The sequence below is a fragment of the Purpureocillium takamizusanense genome, chromosome 12, assembly GCF_022605165.1.
Source record: "Purpureocillium takamizusanense chromosome 12, complete sequence".
NCBI classification, from domain to species: domain Eukaryota; kingdom Fungi; phylum Ascomycota; class Sordariomycetes; order Hypocreales; family Ophiocordycipitaceae; genus Purpureocillium; species Purpureocillium takamizusanense.
In genome coordinates, this window is record NC_063079.1 from 255,759 (window position 1) to 274,380 (window position 18,622).

Sequence of the window (18,622 nt, forward strand, 5' to 3'; positions counted from 1 at the left end):
TCATTGAACGTCCAAATCGCCGGATCTCGTAAGAGGTGGTGCGAAATTGTTTGGTGATTTCACGGTCTTGACATATCTAGAATAAGAGACAGGTACGATGCTGCGCTGCAACACTTGGTAGAGGAGAATTACGGGCGAGACGAGAGATTCGGCTTGATTCCCTGGACTTCTATCTGAAGAAACTGAGAAGCCACCTAAATCATAACCTCAACGCAATCGACGTCTGCCTCCCTTGTAGCTCAGTAATTGGCCGCTGCTTTAATGACAATCGAGTCCTTGGCCAAGTCCTTCACCTCGTCGCGCTTGTAGTTGGCGGCTGCTTTGATGACAATGGAGTTCTTGGCGAGGTCGTGCGCCTCGCTGCGCTTGTAGTATGATGCAGCTTTGATGACAATTGAATCCTTTGTAAGGTCCTGCACCGGGGCGGAGAACACGGTAAGGGCCTGCAAGGCGAGGAGAGACAGGATGCTGGTTTTCATGGCTACTTGAAGTGTCGTTGGTTTATAGCTGTATTTGGCAATGGAGTGGGTAATACTGTCGACGTCCAAGTAGAAGCGAACAAGAGTGCTCCCGTTCTTAATCATTCGTGAAGGTGGCTACTTATAACGTCGAGTGAAAGCTACTCAACACTTGCCCTTTTCGGCAGGTGTTATGCTCGGCCCACGCGTGGCACTTTGGCCTGTGATGACACTGGAGACCGGAGCCTCACAATGCACGACTAAGTAACCGAGGAGCGAGCGGTTGTGCACCCCCAGCCGCAGGGTCTATCAGGATCTTACTGTCACTGGCTGACTGTGTGATCTGCTGTAGCACTCGACTTGTCCGGTACCAACTGCATCGATCGCCGCAGACCGTCTTTACCCCGACAAAGGTTCCGTCTTTTCATTCGGAATACCCAATCATGATGGCTACTTACGTTGCAACAGCTCCCGTCTCATCATCCAAGAGAGGCCAATTTGGAATCAACTTGCGAAGGCTGCATCCCGAAATCTCGGATACCTAAGAGAAAAGGCCAGTCCGTTGCCTTGGCTCTGCTGATTGGGCTCGCTTTTTATCGCCGTATGCACAGCTACACCAGATTAGGCTGGTGGAAGGGTGGTTCTGTCGCCAAGCGCGATTCTCCCGTTCCTAGCCGCAACTCTTGACATAAAGCATTCAGCCTGTCCAGTCTGCCAATTGCGAGCGACCACGAACAGCCAGAGATAGAACACGTCCGGTCGAGAACACGATACAAGAGACAGCACCGGGACCGGTGCATCACTCTACTCTAGCCCATCACAACCATGTGGCAGTCAACCTACTCAAAGTACAAAAGGCTTGAGCAAGATGAGTCGAATCAACACGCCGATAAACTATCCACGACGTCGCGTTACCGTCGACGACGATCTTGTGGGATAATAGCGCTAGTGTGTTCCAACCTGCTCTCGCTTCTCGCGCTCGCTATCATAGTTCTCGGGCATGGACGCAGTAATCTCGACACAAGTATCTCAGAAAAATGTAATTCTGCCAGTCTAACAGCTCTTGAATACGCTGACTGACAATGGCAATAGCACCGGGATGGGAGGCAGTGAAGTTTGAGCCTAGAAAATACGCCGGTGGGTTTCGACAGCAGAACAAATGGCGAGGGGGGCCCGGAGAGCAGTCTGATGCTATTGACATGGCTTGGCACGAGATTGAAGTCGGGGCTGGAGGTGTACGACTCACCGAGGAGGACGTCCGGGCCTTCAATTTCAGCGGCTCGCCTAGTAACCCGTTGCACAAGATACCCGACAGACACGGAGGGGGCTACGTCGCGATGCTGGAGGTGTTTCACCTTTTACACTGCCTGGTAAGTTTTTTGTTGCAATAAAGATCAGGTTGCTGACTATGCAAGAACACACTACGCATGGGACTGTTTTACAATTATGAGAGATACAAGATTCTCGACGACGGAGTACCAACCGAAAATTTGTATTCTCATTTCGGTACGCATTGAAGACAGATCAGACAAAGGATGCTTCAATCTCTAACCTATGCCAGATCACTGCGTAGACATGCTGAGGGAGAGCTTAATGTGCTCCGCGGACACCACGCCGTACATTTTCTACGACCCATTAGACAAACCAAGGCGTCGTGACCCCTTACCAGACTGGTCAGCAACACACACATGTCGAGACTTTGACGCAATCTTGGCATGGAACAAGGAAGGTCCTCGGTCCATACGTTGGAGAGATGTTGGGACCAATCCTGCATGGAACGAGTCCCTAGAAGGGTCTGATCCGCCATTTCCTCCAGAAGATGACCATAGTCATCATCATGGCTAGCCGTTTGCGCCTAGCACTACTCACCGAATCCACCTACTGTTCTTGTGGGCTTCATAAGCTCCTATTTGGCCACGGCCCTTTTTGACTCTCTGGCACGGCTGGTCTTTTCTTACAGGACTCTAAAGGCGGGTTTGGGCGGGCGTTCCTGCGTGTTGCTTCCGAATTGAACGGCATCTAGGGACGGACACACGTTTGCATGCTGCTCGCGGTATCTATCCATTTGTTCAAATGCAGAGGCTATGAACGCCAGAAATTTGAAGCACGGTGCGTAGCACGCGAGAAGTTGTGCGGCCCCGCAACCACCTGCAGCGCGTCGTCGACAAAGGTGCGGCCACTTGACACCACAGCCAGGGCTGAGTATCTATCTTACCATAGCATCACCTTGCCATGGCAACGGGAAATACAAACTGGCTACGCAGGCAAACATTTGAGGGAATGATGTCGTTGGCTGGCTCAAGACCAGGGACCTGACGTTGGTCTTGTGTTGTTGGCTCCCTGAACATGTCGCGAATCATCGTGAGTCGTCCACGCATATAACATAAGCATAACCTCGGTATTTCCTTACTTCTGCCAGAACAATCTTCCGTCTGGGGCGGGGATTCGAGTGTATAAATCTGGCGAATACGGACTTTGCCAAGGTGACGTGGCATCGCATCCGTGCCCAGGTTTCAGTCGGACCAATCACTCGATTTCACGTACGTACGGGCGAATGCTCGTACCAATAGACCTCGCGCCGATTGTGCACGATCTTACGATCTCAGCGAGTAGTCTGTGAGTATCGTCGCATCGCATTGCTACGGGATTCGGCCATCGAGTCGACGCGCTTATGACTGCCCCGCCGACATTGTCGAAGACATCGCTGCCATGGAGCATATCGACACTGTTATAGTGGGAGCAGGTGAGTGTAAACCTGCCGGGTTACAGCTAGAGTGCTAACTTGACGAGGGTGGCATGGGCTGGCAATGGCAAAAGCCCACGTCGAAGCGCGTCCAGACGCTACTTTGTTGGTATTTGATACGGCAGCGACTGTGGGCGGTGTCTGGGCTGCGGAAAGACTGTACCCCGGTTTAAAGACAAATAATCTTGTCGGGACCTACGAGTTCTCGGATTTTCCCATGACCTTCGAGCAATTTGGCGTCAAGCCTGGACAGCATATTCCCGGACAAGTCGTGCACGACTACCTGACCGCATTCGCCAACAATTTCAACCTCATGCCTCGAATGCGGTTGAACCAAAAAGTACTCTCCGCGGAGCTTCTCAACGACGGCTCATGGCTCCTGAGACTGGTCTCTACAAAGAGTCATGGTGAAGGTCCAGTGCCAGAAACACTCGTCGCTAGCAAACTGGTCGTTGCCACTGGTCTTACGTCCGAACCTCAATGGCCAGTATTCGAAGGCCGTGAACATTTCAAGAGAGAGCTCTTTCACGCCAAAGAGTTGAAAGACCGCACCGATAGCATAGAGCGAGCCAAAAGCGTAGTGGTATTGGGCGGGAACAAGTCTGCGTGGGATACGTGCTTCTTCGCTGCAAAGTGTGGTGCACATGTCCACATGGTCATGAGACCGGGCGGCGGCGGCCCGAGCTGGGTTTGGCCACTTTTCTTCTCGCCCTTCAAAGTCTCCGTCCAGCGATTGGCCTCGACGCGATTCTTCACCTGGTTCGACCCATGCATCTGGAGCGAAGAGACCGGCTTGATAAGTTGGATTCGCGCTGGTCTTCACAACACCTGTGTTGGACGTTGGATCGTGTCCAAGTTTTGGAACTGCATCGGGAGCTTCGCCCACAAAGCCCATCGATACGACGATCATCCCGAGACGCGAAAGCTGAAGCCTTGGGTGAGCCCATTCTGGATGGGGAATTCCCTCAGCATCCATAACTACACGTCCTCTTGGTTTGAGCTTGTCCGACAAGGCCGAATCACTGTGCATATTGCAGACGTTGTTCGACTTTCTGAGGGTACGGTACACCTCTCCGATGGCGAAGACGTAGCTGCCGATGCCTTCGTCTGCTGTACAGGGTGGAAGACACGGCCTCCAATTCTCTTCCTGCCCGACGAGGTTGCCGGCATGATGTTACCTCGGCAAGGAAGGGAAGATGATCAAGAGCTATCAGATAGGGCACGAAGGGATGTCTTTGCCCGCATCCCGGCCCTGAAAGCCGGACCGAAGCGAACACTACCAGATGGAACAGTACAAGGTTCAAAGCATGCCGTCCCCGACAATACTGGCAGTCCTTATCGGCTATATCGCTTTCTCATTCCGCTCGATGAAAGGTCCCTCCAACACCGGAACATCGCATTCATCGGTTCCCACCTTGCGCTCAACGCCACCATGATAGCGCAGATTCAGGCTCTCTGGGTAACTGCATTTTTCATGAATGAGATTGATCATCTGAAGCCCAAAGTGATTGATCAAAAGGAAGTAAGGTACTCTGCATTTCTACACAGCGAATACGGCCGCATTAGACACCCGCACATCGCGGGTGGAGCCGGTGAGAGATGCCCAGACTTGGCTTTTGACTGTTTGCCATATATGGATCTCCTTCTCAGCGATCTCGGGTTGCACCAATTCAGGAAGTCAAGAGAGACGGGGATTTGGTCGGAGATCTTTCATCGTTATGGGCCGAGCGACTATGTCGGACTGGTCCAAGAGTGGCTGTATTCAAGAGTCAAGACGGCCGGCGGCGATGGTCGTGGATGATATGTAGCCTATTTTGTATCGCCGCACATTGATGTACCGCTAGATAGCCCGATAAGCAGTCACTGTATTCATGTTACAGTCTCAATTACCGGTCGCCTTTTGCCACGTTTTCCATGTCGGCTTGTTCACCAGTGGCCTGGCTGTCATGTTTGCGTCCCGAAATCGAGCGCACATACAGTCAACGGCAACAAATGTATCAAGTCTCCCGCAACTGCTTCAAGTGCTTTTTCTGGAGCAGTCGCCTTGCTGCGTCCTCGCTTAAAGGCTGTAGGGGAAGTCTGGGTGCCGAAGGGTATCCAAATTGCTGGTTCAGCAGGTACTTCACGCCGGCCACCTTAACTCGAGGTTAGCGCCCCTTATGAGTGCTGGCTTGACGATCGAATTGGTGCGGGAGTTCAATACTGACACCGCCAGTTAATAATTCGGCTTCGGCCGAAGAGGCCTGCTCTTGGAGCCGTCGAGCCCGAGCCCAGTCCTGAGGGGTGTTGAGATTTTGTGTGCTACGCCACAATTCCATGGCGAAGGCCTAGTACGAGTGGTAAATCTGTGTCCCGTAAGTTAAGCACAATGAGTCGCCACTTACGGGAAGGACGTTTGGTATGGGGCTGATGGCTCCGGAGGACCCAACTGCGACAGATGGCAGCAGGAAGTCGATGAATCCGGCCAGTGTCCTGAAGGAATCGTCCAGGAGGCTTGTGACCCTTGATACCTTCCCGACATTACCGCAGCTGTAAGGAAACGTCAGAAATTGTCACGAAAGAGGGTGTGCAAGCATATGGTAGGTCCCTACGACAACATAACGCCGCGCACATTTGGGGCTGTCGTCGCAATGTCCACAATGTCGTCGCTTGTAAGATCAATGCCGCCCGCGACCGGTGGGTAGTTGTATATGACTCTGCATCATGGCGATTCTTGTAAGTGAAATGACATCAATGTGCGTGACGCAGCGCCGCTACTAGACGGAGACACGAATGGAGTAAATGACGTACACTGGCACCGGCGACTTTGAGGCCACATCAGTGAAGAAGGTCTTGATGGCGGATGGGTTCGCTTTCAATGCAGCGGCAAAATAGCTTGGTGCGATCACGAGCACAAAGTCGGCGCCAGCGGCTGCAGCGTCTTGAGAGAAGTGAATCGTCTCCCGAGTACTCGTCGCTCCTACACCAGCTACAATTGGTGTTTCGTGAAGGTTGTTTTCGTCAAGTGCAGAACGCAAAGCCCGGATCAGCTCAATACGCTCCTGGCGATCCTATGGTCGTGTTATTGGCTGACTTTAGCGCGTCCTTAGAGCAGGGAATACCAAATGCGCAGCCTCGCCGATTGTGGCAGAGACAACGGGAATGACTCCCGGCTTGGTGACATCTTCAATATTTCCAATCAGCAAATACATCCTCTACTGATGCATCAATTGAGGGCGAGTTCGTTACAGAGAGCATGCTTCACGTAGGAGTCAATGTCTGATCAGTGTTAACAACGCGCGACGCTATGTCGTGGACGGGTGACACTTGCCTAACTCGTCCGCATCATTGAAGAAAGCAGGCAAGGGGGCATAGAGTCCGGAGGGAAGAGACTTGGCCATGTTGGGCGATTTCGACTGGGACTCAACAGTTGCCTGCTCGACTAGGGGGTTTAGGAAGATGAGGCTTTTGATATACGGTCATACGAAGGCACCATTGCCTGGGTATTTATGAAACTTTGAGTTTATCCGCCTAACGAGGATTTCTTGGTCGTTGGAGCAGCGAACCTATAGGCTCATCCAAGAAGCACGCGAGGGCCGGGGGTGGTGAAGCAATGCATCACATCGTGACATCTGCAGCCCATATGCTATTACAGGCTGCCCCTACAGGTGGCAGTAAGATTCTCCGTAGGTGCTGCGAGGTTGAATTACAGCGCCACGTCCGGGCGTTCCGGGAAGCTGAAGCGCCCCGCGTTAGGCCCAGGCCTTCTGAAGATGCCGTCCCCCGGCTCCGCTGCTAACGACGTGAGGTGTGAAAGACGGAGCACGGGCAGAAGGGGGGGGGGCAATGGCGGGGAAGACGGCAGGCACGGCAAAGTCTTTTGGTTACCGGTTTTAATGATGCATTGTGTAATACCATCAATGTCACAGGATTAATAACCGGCAGTTTCCTATCGTCCTTTCCATATCCGACTACGAAGCTCCAAAGAGTAATTATCAAGCAGGGAAATTGACAAAGCAATTGAAGCTATGACGACTGCGGCGGCGGGCGTGCAGTTTCACTCGTATGTCAGTCCCAGCACTGAGCTGTAGGATCATGATAAATAGCGCCGTAGCAGGCGCGTCTAGTGCAAGGGAGAATAGTTCAGCAACCACATCCACGTTACCACCACACCACATCGTGTCAAAGCAAACTCAAAAGCCGCCAATTGGCTACTTCGAACACCTCAGCTCCTGCGTGCAACACTATTAAAGGTGAGCTCATCCCCTCTAGGTGACATCACTTCACCCAACGCTGAACCCATCGGAAGCTCTCGGCTCTACTTTGTGCTCTTTCATTAGACGCGGAGTACACAATCAGCAAGATCACCAGAACACAATGGTTTCTGCAGTAGGCCGAAAGATCGCGATTACCGGCGCCAGCGGCCAGGTTGGCAAGCCTACCATCGAGGGTCTCCTCAAGCACGGCGTCCATACCATTACCGCCATTCAGCGAGAAGGGGCTACCAGCACCTTCCCGGACGGAGTGATCGTCAAAAAGGGCAACCTCGAGGATGAAGAGTTCCTCGCTGAAGTGCTCAAGGGCCAAGATGCTCTCGTCCTGATGCCTCCCCTGCCCCAGCTTGTCAGCCTCCAGGAGCCTGCCATTCGCGCCGCCGCAAAGGTCGGCGTGCCCTACATCTTCCCGTCCGAATTTGGCCCTGATCCCTTTGCCGGCCAACTCACAGACGAGAATGGCCTCCTCATTGCGAAGAAGGGCATCCGCGACTTGATTGAGAGCCTCGGTGTCAGCAGCTGGGTCTCTATCGCCGTCGGCCCGTGGCTCGACGGCGGTTTCGGTGCTGGTCTCTGGGGCGTTGACCCCAAGGCTCGCAAGGCGACCATCTGGCGCGGCGCCGAGGCCAAGACAAACACGGCGAGCATCGCCCATACTGGCCAGGCCGTTGCAGCCACGCTGGGTCTTCCCGAGGCCGATCTCGCCAGGTACAAGAACAAGGGCGTGTATGCGCCGTCGTTCCACGTCACCCAGCGGGAGATCCTCGACGCCGTCCAGCGTGCCACGGGGACGACTGACAAGGACTGGGACATTACCACGCGGGATGTGAACGATGTGGCCAAGGAGTACGAGGAGAAGATCAGCCAGGGAGATGGTGTGGCACCATTTACAAAGTTTTTTGTCACGCATTTCTTGGACGGCCATGGCGGTGACTTCCAGCACAAGGTAAATGCGGCGGAGCTGGCCAAGCTGGAGGGGTTGGGCCTCCAGAAGGAGACCATTGAACAAGTCATCAAGGATGCGCTGTAGCAAGAGCTTCTTGTCTTATCTTGCCGCCCATAGATATCTTGTAGTTTATTACTAAATTGATTCTCTTATTGAAGGATACGAGTTCTTGAAAGCCCCAAAGCCGTTCTCCTTGCTTTCTTTCGCATGTCGCCATTACTGCTCTCGTCTAAGGTCTATGACACTGTTACTTATCGACCTAACTGCCAGGCACATCTATTCCATCCTCATGCCTTGACGCGCATAACGAAGCCAGTTTGTGCCACCCGTGCCGCCAAGGCTATTAAAGCGCCGACCAGGATCGACGACGCCGCAAACATTTGCGCGCCGAAATAGCTCCCGTTGTCCTTGCGGATCAATACCCCACAGATTGCCGGGCCCGTGAGATTGGCGAAACTGACAAAGCCCAAGATCATTCCCACCCTCGTCCCAGTCCGATTTGGATCGGGAGTCATTGTCGTCGCCACTCCTGGGAAAAGAGCCTGTAGCGCAGCGGCGATGAATCCGTAGATTACGGCAAAGACAAAGAGGCCCGCCTTCGATGCCACAGCAGCCCAGCAGTACATGAGCAGACTTGCCAGAAGGCTCAGAGGTATCAGGACATTGAATCGGCCAGTCCATTTGTCCGCGACAACCGTCGGCAGGACCCGTCCGAGAATGCCAACGCCGTTGAGCACCATCAACAGATAGACAGGCTGCGCAACACCGATCTGATCTCGGGCAAACGTTCCCAAATAGAAGAAGGCCAAATAAAGTCCCCAGAAGTTGAGAAACATACTGAGCGAAAAGAATATGAATGGAAGCTCGAGAAAAGCCGATACATCAATCCACGGTCCGCTCGTCCTGGGTGCGAGTCGTGGTTTGAACCACAAGAGGCAAGGGACATAGGTTGAGAGCATGATAAAGGCCGAAATCCTAACGGCCCATGGGAAGCCGACAGCATGATTGATGCTCAACCAATGGATCAGGACTGGATACACGAGGCCGCCCACCGCCGCACCAGCCGCTGCTAGGCCAACAGCAACAGACCGGCGCTTTTCGAAATATTGAGAGAGAACAGCGAGAGCCGGACAGAATGTGGCGCCATTGCCCAAGCCCAAGCAAACGGACTGTGCCAAGAAGATTTGCCAATAGGTCTTGCAGAAAGAGGTCATCAAGAGGCCGAGTACCTGCAGGAACACTCCGCAGAAAAAGACGGGTCGGAAATATCCTGCGTCGGTCAAGCGTCCCGCAGGTACCCCGATAAAGAACAAGAGGAAAACCTGGACGCTGCCGATCCATGATATGGACGACTCAGACTCGTTCAAAGTCTCAGTGTAGTGTTGCTGGAAGATTCCGTAGCCGTTTGCGACGCCCCAGGTGTTGAAGAAGACGATGTGAACCAGGAGAACATGGAGCCAAGCGACAAACCCCCCATCTGGGACGGGATCTCCTTGTTGAGGTTCCGAATGATGTCTAAGCCGCGCACCATTTTCTTCTGATTCCTGCTCAATAGCAGGCTCGCGCTTCTCTGTGCGCATTGTTGGAGGAGGAGGGGGGGGGGGGCTATCGTTGGTTCAAGTGCCGGCGTTCAGGGGGAAGGGTTGCCTGTACAAGCAGGTAGTCGGGCTTTCGAAGTTGATCGTCCGAACTGAGAATGTATCCCATCCTATCGACTGGTACTCTGCGCCCCATGTCGTATTTGTGGTGTTCCTGCGCCTCGGTTAAGTATCCTACATTCTGGGATGGAGTCCACCCGCTTCCGTTATACCCGCCATAGCCGCTCACTCCGTTTCACCGCTTGCTCGTAGATCAGCGGTAAACCGAATTCTGTCCGGACATTGCCAAACTAGGTAGCTATTCGTTCGTTGGTGACACGTGACAATTCTCACAGCGATAATGGTGCGTTCGAGCGGGAAGCTCCATGTTGACACGAGCAAAGAGCAAAGTCGTTGAAGCGAAATCCAGCGCCAGTTCCCGCGACAAGCACAACACAGCTACTCTGAGAATGGGTCGTCGCCCACCGAAAGCGCTCTACGAAGCATATCCAAGCTTGGACAAGCGTGGACCGCGAAAACTTGCCCCAGTCTCAGCAAGTCGTCAGCTCAGTTGATGAATTTGCACAAGGCGCAAACCTCCCGATTCACTGCTTCATTCTCCTACCCTATGACAGATGGTGTAGTTGGCGGCTTCTTGGCTTCCTTGGGGAGAGTTTTGCCCCACATGTCTTTCATACTCCGGATCCGCCGGTGAAGAGGCGGACGGGAACTTGGCAAGCCACGGCGGGTGTTCCCCGGAGCGAAATAGCTGCTTCGTGCTAGTAGCTCACCACGAGACGAGGCGCAACTACGGGGATTCGTCATGTCGCCCTTCACGTCAATCAACCTGGCGAGGTCTTTCAACGGCCTCCGTGCGTCAGGCCCACCCGTCCTTCGACTGGATCGACATTTGAGAGGCCGCTTTGTCGTGTGATATAGAAGCGGCCCTCACGGACCGACACATCTTTGCCGACCGCAGGCATGTCCACCACGACGGACCAGCGCGCGCCCCGCGTGCAGGGTCGGAAGCGTTCAAAGCTCGCCTGTGAGCCCTGCAGGGAGCTCAAGCGCAAATGCGACGGCGCTCATCCGTGCGGGGCCTGTCTGAGGTTCGAGTACGATTGCACATATCAGAAACCCTCCGGCAAGAGGAAGAGAGCCGCCGAGCAGCAGCAGCCGTGCGAACCCGCCCAGTCATCAGTGTCGTCACAGCAAGACTCATGGAGTCCGCTCAATGGCAGAGTCGCATCCGGCGCCAACAACTCATCCAACAACCTTCGTTCCGTGGAAGCCAATTCGGGGTCAGCTTTCTTGAGGAGACTGGCCCTGAGACTAGACCCCAAAAATGCGCCTCGTATGCACACGTTTGCTTGGAATGCCTTTCTTGGTGCGAGGGGGTCGACGAATGCAGCAGTCGCACAACCCATCACCAATACGCTGCCCCAGGTCGAAATGGGACGTCTTGCTTCCGTCTATTTCAGCAAGGTTGATCCCGTCTACGGGTTCATGGACCGTCAGCGCATCGAAGGGCTCATTGTTCGGAGATGGACCACATCAACAGTCAACAAGTTCGAAGAAGCTATCCTGTGTGGCATAGCAAGCCTGGGGTGCCTGTTCTCTCAGGTTGAGCCAACAAAGGCGGAGCTTGACTTGGTCGAATCGGCAAGAGTGATACTTGAGCAATCCATCTCCGAGGACCCCACGGCCACAAGCATCACCGCGTGGCTGTTACGTGCCATTTATCTGAGAGTTGTGGGGACCCATCACGCTGCCTGGATGGCAAGTTGCATGGTCCTTCACATGCTGGAAGCGGCCGGCCTGCACTGCGAACCAACAAGCGAGTCTGTGCTCGCAGTACCAGCAGAGGCAGTCGACCCAGAAACGCGCCGGAGGCTCATGGCTGTCGCACAGCACCTCAACATCTGGATGTCGTTCGATATGGGCCGCTCCAGGGTCTCGCTGTACAACGAGAGCATGGTGGTGCCTGCTGCGCGAGAAGGGGACAAGACGGGCGAGCTCATGGAACTGCTTCCGTACTCCGCAGAGCTTGACCCGCAGAAAGCACCCGAGGCTTCCGATCTGATAGCTGCTCTCTCGGCCGTCATGGAGCGGGTTCACACGATCCCACCGTCTACTCTTGCTCAGTGTAACTTGGCTCTGTGTCTCTGCCGCCGGTTGCAGTCGACAAATGTCTCCTTCACCGGGGCTATGATGGACAAAATACTCAACCTCACTGCAAAGGGAATAACCGCTGCTCAAGAACTTCTGGACGCACGGTCTCCCTGGCACCACATGGCGAATATACCATTCCAGACTGTCTGCGTGCTTCTTGCATTTGACAGCCTCTCATCGATAGCCCAGTTGAAGGACGCAATGCAATGCCTGAGCAACGTTGCGGCCATCTACAAAACTGACGCCACAAGGGAAGCACTCACAACTGCCTCCTTGCTCATGCTGTTGCATCAAAGATGGAAAGAGAGGGGAGCCTCAGAAATGGACAAGTTGACCAAGCTATTCCCGGTCTTTGCACCCGACGCAGTCGATGATGAATCGCTCTCCTGGAGGCCGGAGGACACTTCTTGGCTGGATAGTATCGCCGGGGAATTTTATAACCTCGACTATGCCGACATCGACCAACTACTGTTCCCCACACATTCATAGTATCGGCCTCGTGTCATGGCCGCGGCTATCACGTTCTAGACGGAGCCGGAGAAAATTCTTTCATCCATGGCAATCCGAGCGTGTCATCGATCGACTGGTGTTTGGGGTCATGATATTTATTGTATTTAATCAAGATGTAGCCCTCTTATGTAGCTAGAATAAGAGCTTGTCTGGCATACGTGTTCACACCTTCTTTCGCCAAGTCCTCGTCGTCAGCCTTCTCCAGAGTCCATTTGTCAGGGAATATCCTCCGTATCACGTAGGCAGAGCTCTCCACGACCGCCACTCCCCAATCCGTGATTTCGTCATGCCAATACCACGTAGCATACATGCCGAGCGCCGCCAAGGGCAGGCTCAGGAAGCACGGTATCAGCACCGCGGGCTCCGGCCAACGAGTGATGATGAAATACAGCGCAGTCGCGATGGCCCCCAACCACACCCCGCCGAACAAGAGGATGAGCAAAGTGGAAAGTACCACCACGAGGGTGGTGAGGAAGCCCACAACGCAAATAAAGAAAAAGACAAACTTGGCAATGGCGCGGTTGCCCACCGTGTTCAGGCGTCGCGACGCGGACGACGCCTGCGATGAGGAGAAGCGGTTGATGATTGTCGCCCGGCAGTGCAACACGGCCACCCGAACAGACGGAGATCGCAACGACGAGCGAATCAAGTAGGTAGCCAATACCACTGTGGAAAGCGCCACGCCCCATGTCCAGATGCGCGGTGGCGCGGATGTCATTTCAAACACCTGCATGGAAAAGACCGAGGTGATGAAGGAGATTGGGACGAAAAAGAAGGCAAGCTCGGTGAGTTTGTTGATGCCCGACGTCTGGTCGATGACCATGGAAGACTGAGCCAGGCCCATGGAAGCGAGGAGCAGGTTGAGGGTCTGCTCCGCACGAGCCAGGAGCGCCTTGATGTCCACGCTTAGCTCCGTGAGCTCTTCGGTGAGGCTCGGGTCATGGTGAACCGGCACCGTAGCCAGTAGGTGATCACCCCACTCGCGCAGCTCCTGGAGCGTGGCTCGCATCCAGCTGAGGTTCTGTCTCGTCGAATTGCCAATCGACTCGACAAGTTGCCCATAAAGCTCGGCGCTGATGTCGTTGTCCAAGTGATCGAGTTGCAGGCGAATCTCGGCCAAGAGCTGTAAGAAGTCGTCCAAGATCAGTCGAGCCAGTATAGAGCCTATGAGTGATTGATCGTCAAGCAGCTCCTTGGCAGAGAGCTTGTTCATCTGGCGACGTAGTAGACTGTCGGTTCCCAGAGAGTACTTGCGAGCGAAGTCGCGATCCCGAGAATGGGGTTTCGGGTCTGCATAGTCGGCGCGTAGTTCCTTCACATAGTCCTCGTCGTACTCCTCGTCACTTGTGTAAGCCGACACCGATTCGTCGTCCAACGCGGACTCTCTGGGAGCGGAAGCAGCGTAGGCGTCTTTTTCCTGATCATCAGGGTGAGCCCGCAGCTTTTTGTTCTTTAGCCGCTGCTTGATTGCTTCTTTCTTCTGTCGCTTCAACGCCGCCTTTGAGAAGGGGGGCGGTGGCGGGTCAAGAAAGGTCTCCTCGGGCGAAGGCCCTCGCCAGAGCTCTTCGTCTGTGTAGGACTCTATCTCGGACGCTCTGGGCAGAAAAGTAAGCGCCGGCGTAACCTCGCCTGTCTTTGTATGCTTCATGCGCCGAATGGGATCAAGCAACAATACAACTGCCATGAGCATTATTAGCGTTGCTTCTCTTGAAGCAGACGAGGTTAGGTGAGACTCACTTGTTCTTTTCCCATGGTCGTCCACCCCTGACCAGTAGCTGGCACCCTCGGGTGCCACAACTCTCAGGTCTCGATTCCTCCAGGCCGATACATTCTTGGGCAGGCCTTCAAATGTGCTATATGCCCGGTAGACATTCGTGGCTTTGGCTCTTCCCGGCATTTCCTCCGCAGTTGTCGTGCGCGAGTCTTGCTGCTTCTTGCGGCGCTTCTCGCTCGCTCGCTTCGCTTTAGCAAGCCGCGCCTCCGTCATCAACAAGCCATTCTTGTCCAGAGTAATGTCTCGCTCGACGATCCACCGGCCGTCTCCGAGTCTCCTTTCAATCTCATCCTCATGGAAACCCTTCTTGCCCAAGTAATGGAGCAAGCCCAGGCGAGCCCAGCGCAGGTGCGCCCACGTCCTGCCTTTCGCACGGCGGGGAGAATTCCACTGTGTGCGCTGGCCAACGCCAGGAAGAGGCCGGTGGCGGAATCGCGTCTCTCGTTCTGCCCAGTTCATCCATACGGCGTTGGCCACCTTGAGTTGGCTATCGCTCGCCGCATAGCCCGAGTTTGCGAGATGCTCGAACCAAAACTCTGGGTCGATGCCGAACAGCTGCCCCAATGCGCCCATGACAAACCGACTCAGGTCGGTGACGAGTATGACCCTGACTTCGGAATTTTCGGGTCGGGACTGCAGCGCGGCAGCCAGGTGCCTCTTCCCTGCAATGAGCGATGTTCGTGGGCCCGTGTCGCCGGCCACATAGTCGAGGATCGTAATCGAGGCGGATCGAAGACCATCGTAGCGTTCGCGGCGGGTGACGTTCAGCCAGCGCGGGTCCCATCGAGCGCGGTTGTCGAGATGGTTCATGTAGATTTCTCCCAGAGTTTCGAGCCAGTGCGATAGATCTGCCAACCCCTCCTCTCCCAGTCTCGATTCGACCGATCGCCGTGTTTCGGCCCCTCCCAGATCATGTTCGCCATGTATTTCCAACTCCCTCGAAGTCACGACCGGTTGTTTTCTGGAGCCTCCGTCGAGACATTCTGGCGGCGGTGTGTTGGTCTTCTCCGCTGGACCGGGCAGGTTTGCGTTTTCGAGCGAGTTGCGTGGGACGTCGTAGTGTGGATTCCAGCGCTCGCTTGTTGGCCAGTCCAGTGGGTAACCCCTGTCACGGTCCTCTTCGGCCCTGCTGGCTCTGGTTTTCCCAAACATGACGTTCTGTTGGGCGTTGTTGACCCGGCGCGCCCAGCCGTGACGGACCGTCAAGCACCGGTGACGTCTTCCACGAGGCAACGAGGGGATTGCCTCGGTGCATTATCTTAAGATTGAAGACGACGTTGCTTACGTGGTTCAACGCGCCCCTGGGCGCGCCCGTCGTCCGCACCCTAGCAAGCTGGGCTTCAGCTCAGTGCTGGCTTGCCGCAAATCGACCTAGTGCGCCTGCAAGACCGTTGCACCACAGAGTAGAGGGAGGAGACTGGCTATGGCAAATGAAGTGGCGGCCCAGTGCAATTTTGCTCTTACCGCCATGTCGTCAATTCAAGAACATGCGGCAAGATTGTCGAAGTTTATGAAGATGGCGTGTAAGGAGTGCCGAAAGTTCATTGTTCACGCCTCACACGAGAGATACTTCAAGCTAATGCTATTCCGCTCCTGTAGCCCTAGAGAAAATGGCTTCCGAGTTTGTGGCCCATCTCCGTACATCTAAATCTCTGCTTGAACGTCCGGCGACCAGTAACCAGATCTACCTCGCCCGACTTACTGAACTTTCTTCAAACCAGCACTTTTAGCACAAACAATACGTTCCCCAAGTACTTGAAAACCGGGTTATTTGTCTTAAACTTTGAGAAGATTGCGTCACGTCACAGCCCCGGTCGGTTTGGTGTCAATATCACAGCGGGCGGCACCGGCTCGCGAACACGCAGAAGGCGAGTGGGGATTCTCACCGCTGAACACGATGATAGCCATTGTTATCACGAGGGAAAGCACTTGAGTCGAACCCGCGTAACGGAATAAAGTTGGGTATAGCGCAGAACCATAGATACGAGATGCAACCCTACAGTCCCCAGTCGGGTTACGGATAGGTAAGGTAGAGGCGAGAACCGGCTGGCATGTTTTCGCTTTCTTTTATCCGACCATCCTTATAGTCTTGCCTAATATCACTCGTCCTAGACCAACTTCAGTTTAATTTTTAGTCATGAAAATTCAGTTAATTAAAGCTCCAATACACTTTACCCAATAACTATTGTTTTCGAATGCAAAGCTGTTGACTAGTCAAGTATGATTTTACTCTAGTTTAATATGCCTTCCTGTTAGTAAGACATAAGAGTCGTAGATCATAGACTGCGGGTCGAGAGCAGGCCGACGCCGTGCGTTTCTTATAGCCCGACTCCTGTACGTCATTGGTACCATACGGGAAACGGTCAGTATAAGGGTAATTTTATAGACAGAACTTTACTGATTCAAATACTTTTCTGCTCCATTCACACGGTACAGCTAAACGGAATCTTGCAGCTACTCTTTTGATCAGTGCACAAGACCTGATTCCATATGACGAGCCGGGAATGCGGGTGGTGCATGAGGACTCAAGGTCGGTGACCTGAGCTTAGTGGGCTCAAAGCATTGTCAGTCAGTGAACGTACTTCGTGACGGTCACTTGGCATTGATCATGTGCGTGCCCAACGGAGATCCAATGTCATAGGCGGTTATCCTACCATACCTACCAGCCCCCAACGCAGTTCAGCCCAAGGAGACCACATGGTTCAGTACGGCACCGGCTCAATAACGCATCAATGAAGAGCAAAAGCGTCGATGACCTTGTCTAATGTCGATCCTCCGCTTCCAAATTTGTATGACCAACACTTTGTCGTCGTGGCTGACAGGGCTTCGGCATAGATGCTGACACGAACACGCCGCCAGCGAGAAAATGGTCTCAACTTACAGCCATGTCAGGACCGCGTCTTACTCCATGTAGCAATAATCGTAGCCATGACGAGAGCCAAGAATAGCATGATGTAACACAAGGGGTGCCTTCGGCCATCATTTCGCCGACGAGGCGACGGCCAGTATCGCCAACAGCGACGAGCCGATGCCCGATGGGGCAAAGAACTTGTGCCTTGAGTGTCTCGGGCCCCCTGAGTCAAAAATAGCTTCTTTACAGGTGTGCCCTGTCCCGCAGCTATGCACATGATGCAGTAACAATGCGGCGCAACGAGGCCCAGGCGGCCGGTAAAGCTCGGGCCAATTCTGGCGGCTGGTATAAGGCGTCCCGGCGCAACCTTGACCGGCGAGAATCGCCGGTCAAGGTTGCATGCTGACAATGCCGGCTTCTCAGCTGGTGGGTCGCAGGCGACGTGCCGTTGGGGTGCATGTAAGCCATTGACAAAGTGATTGGCGGACGGACCACTGCCGATCATCTTGTCCTCCACGGCAGATGGGCGAATTTAGGTATACGAAAACACGATGCGGCTGTCGTAAGGCTGTTCGCTGACAAGGGGAGAGAATGATCGACATCCCAAACAAGAAGCATGCTTCCACATCAGTGAGTGGGCGCCTCTGACTATATCGAACATAACGAGACTGGGAAGAGAGGTCCAAGCTTGGAGGAATATAAATATGCGTCTTTGGTCTTGTCGAGTCACTTTTTCTTCTCATCTCGAAGCAGAGCAACACAGTTTCTTTACAATCCAATAAATTCAACAAAAAAAAAAGACAACACTCTTCAACAAGACATACAAAATGAAGGTCCAGACCGCCATCCCTCTCCTCGTGGCTCTCGTCTCGGGAGCCCAGGCAGCCAGCACCACTGTCGTCTGGCATGGATGTGCCGGCGAGAGCCAGAAGACACAGTCAGACGGCGATGGCTGCACCAACGTGAGCGGCTTCAAGACGGACAACCTGTGCAAGGTGGAAGTGCCGCCGCCTGGCAGCGACCGCTGCGAGTTCTACACCACCATGTGCGGCAATCCGTTCGGCACCACCTACCACTGCAACGCCGGACAGACCTGTGACACGTCGGCCTGGAGCGCCATCGACTCGTACCGATGCTACCAGTGATTTGCTTGGGTGCATAGCATAGGTAAGAGTTCGTGAGAAACTTGGCGGGGTTGCAGTAGGACTAACACGCTTTTTAGTTTGTGGAATATATGCATTGATGGGAGCAGCATGAACTCCGCGATTACATGCAGACAATTAGAATTCTCAGTCGCGGACGCTGGTAGACGCATAGGAGAGGATCGGGGCCGCCCAT

The 18,622-nt window shown here is 54.0% G+C and overlaps 8 protein-coding genes across 8 annotated transcripts; 4 read left to right on the forward strand and 4 right to left on the reverse strand.

Annotated features, from left to right (window-relative positions):
• Positions 1-239: 239 nt before the first annotated feature.
• On the reverse strand, positions 240-584 carry JDV02_010294 (uncharacterized protein; the record flags this gene model as incomplete). The annotated part of the gene is made up of 1 exon (XM_047992027.1): positions 240-584. The coding sequence occupies one exon, from the start codon at positions 582-584 to the stop codon at positions 240-242; it is 345 nt and encodes a 114-aa protein (XP_047848040.1).
• A 2,834-nt stretch (positions 585-3,418) lies between these two features.
• On the forward strand, positions 3,419-5,063 carry JDV02_010295 (uncharacterized protein; the record flags this gene model as incomplete). Its single annotated transcript, XM_047992028.1, has 1 exon — positions 3,419-5,063. One exon carries the CDS (start codon positions 3,419-3,421, stop codon positions 5,000-5,002), a length of 1,584 nt encoding a protein of 527 aa, XP_047848041.1. The 3' UTR covers positions 5,003-5,063.
• A 135-nt stretch (positions 5,064-5,198) lies between these two features.
• Positions 5,199-6,581, reverse strand: JDV02_010296 (4-hydroxy-2-oxoglutarate aldolase; the record flags this gene model as incomplete). Its single annotated transcript, XM_047992029.1, has 8 exons — positions 5,199-5,336; positions 5,409-5,528; positions 5,586-5,730; positions 5,793-5,897; positions 5,992-6,251; positions 6,303-6,364; positions 6,430-6,459; positions 6,512-6,581. 8 exons carry the CDS (start codon positions 6,579-6,581, stop codon positions 5,199-5,201), a joined length of 930 nt encoding a protein of 309 aa, XP_047848042.1.
• Positions 6,582-7,131: 550 nt separating this feature from the next.
• JDV02_010297 (uncharacterized protein) lies at positions 7,132-8,562 on the forward strand. The gene is made up of 2 exons (XM_047992030.1): positions 7,132-7,433; positions 7,490-8,562. Exon 2 carries the CDS (start codon positions 7,558-7,560, stop codon positions 8,482-8,484), a length of 927 nt encoding a protein of 308 aa, XP_047848043.1. The 5' UTR covers positions 7,132-7,433; positions 7,490-7,557; the 3' UTR covers positions 8,485-8,562.
• JDV02_010298 (uncharacterized protein) lies at positions 8,478-9,989 on the reverse strand. Its single transcript, XM_047992031.1, has one exon. The coding sequence runs from the start codon at positions 9,978-9,980 to the stop codon at positions 8,688-8,690; it is 1,293 nt and encodes a 430-aa protein (XP_047848044.1). The 5' UTR covers positions 9,981-9,989; the 3' UTR covers positions 8,478-8,687.
• A 428-nt stretch (positions 9,990-10,417) lies between these two features.
• JDV02_010299 (uncharacterized protein) lies at positions 10,418-12,814 on the forward strand. The gene has a single exon (XM_047992032.1). It carries the CDS (start codon positions 10,959-10,961, stop codon positions 12,636-12,638), a length of 1,680 nt encoding a protein of 559 aa, XP_047848045.1. The 5' UTR covers positions 10,418-10,958; the 3' UTR covers positions 12,639-12,814.
• Positions 12,743-15,660, reverse strand: JDV02_010300 (uncharacterized protein). The gene is made up of 2 exons (XM_047992033.1): positions 14,397-15,660; positions 12,743-14,336 (listed from the first exon to the last, which is right to left on the reverse strand). Exons 1-2 carry the CDS (start codon positions 15,583-15,585, stop codon positions 12,784-12,786), a joined length of 2,742 nt encoding a protein of 913 aa, XP_047848046.1. The 5' UTR covers positions 15,586-15,660; the 3' UTR covers positions 12,743-12,783.
• A 2,451-nt stretch (positions 15,661-18,111) lies between these two features.
• Positions 18,112-18,429, forward strand: JDV02_010301 (uncharacterized protein; the record flags this gene model as incomplete). The annotated part of the gene is made up of 1 exon (XM_047992034.1): positions 18,112-18,429. One exon carries the CDS (start codon positions 18,112-18,114, stop codon positions 18,427-18,429), a length of 318 nt encoding a protein of 105 aa, XP_047848047.1.
• Between the last annotated feature and the right edge of the window lie 193 nt (positions 18,430-18,622).

Coding starts and splice junctions, on each gene's coding strand:
- JDV02_010299 (XM_047992032.1), top strand. CDS start 10,959: ATGTCCACCACGACGGACCAGCGCGCGCCCCGCGTGCAGGGTCGGAAG.
- JDV02_010297 (XM_047992030.1), top strand. CDS start 7,558: ATGGTTTCTGCAGTAGGCCGAAAGATCGCGATTACCGGCGCCAGCGGC.
- JDV02_010298 (XM_047992031.1), bottom strand. CDS start 9,980: ATGCGCACAGAGAAGCGCGAGCCTGCTATTGAGCAGGAATCAGAAGAA.
- JDV02_010300 (XM_047992033.1), bottom strand. CDS start 15,585: ATGTTTGGGAAAACCAGAGCCAGCAGGGCCGAAGAGGACCGTGACAGG. Junction 14,337..14,396: donor CGACCATGGGAAAAGAACAA/GTGAGTCTCACC, acceptor TGCTCATGGCAG/TTGTATTGTTGCTTGATCCC.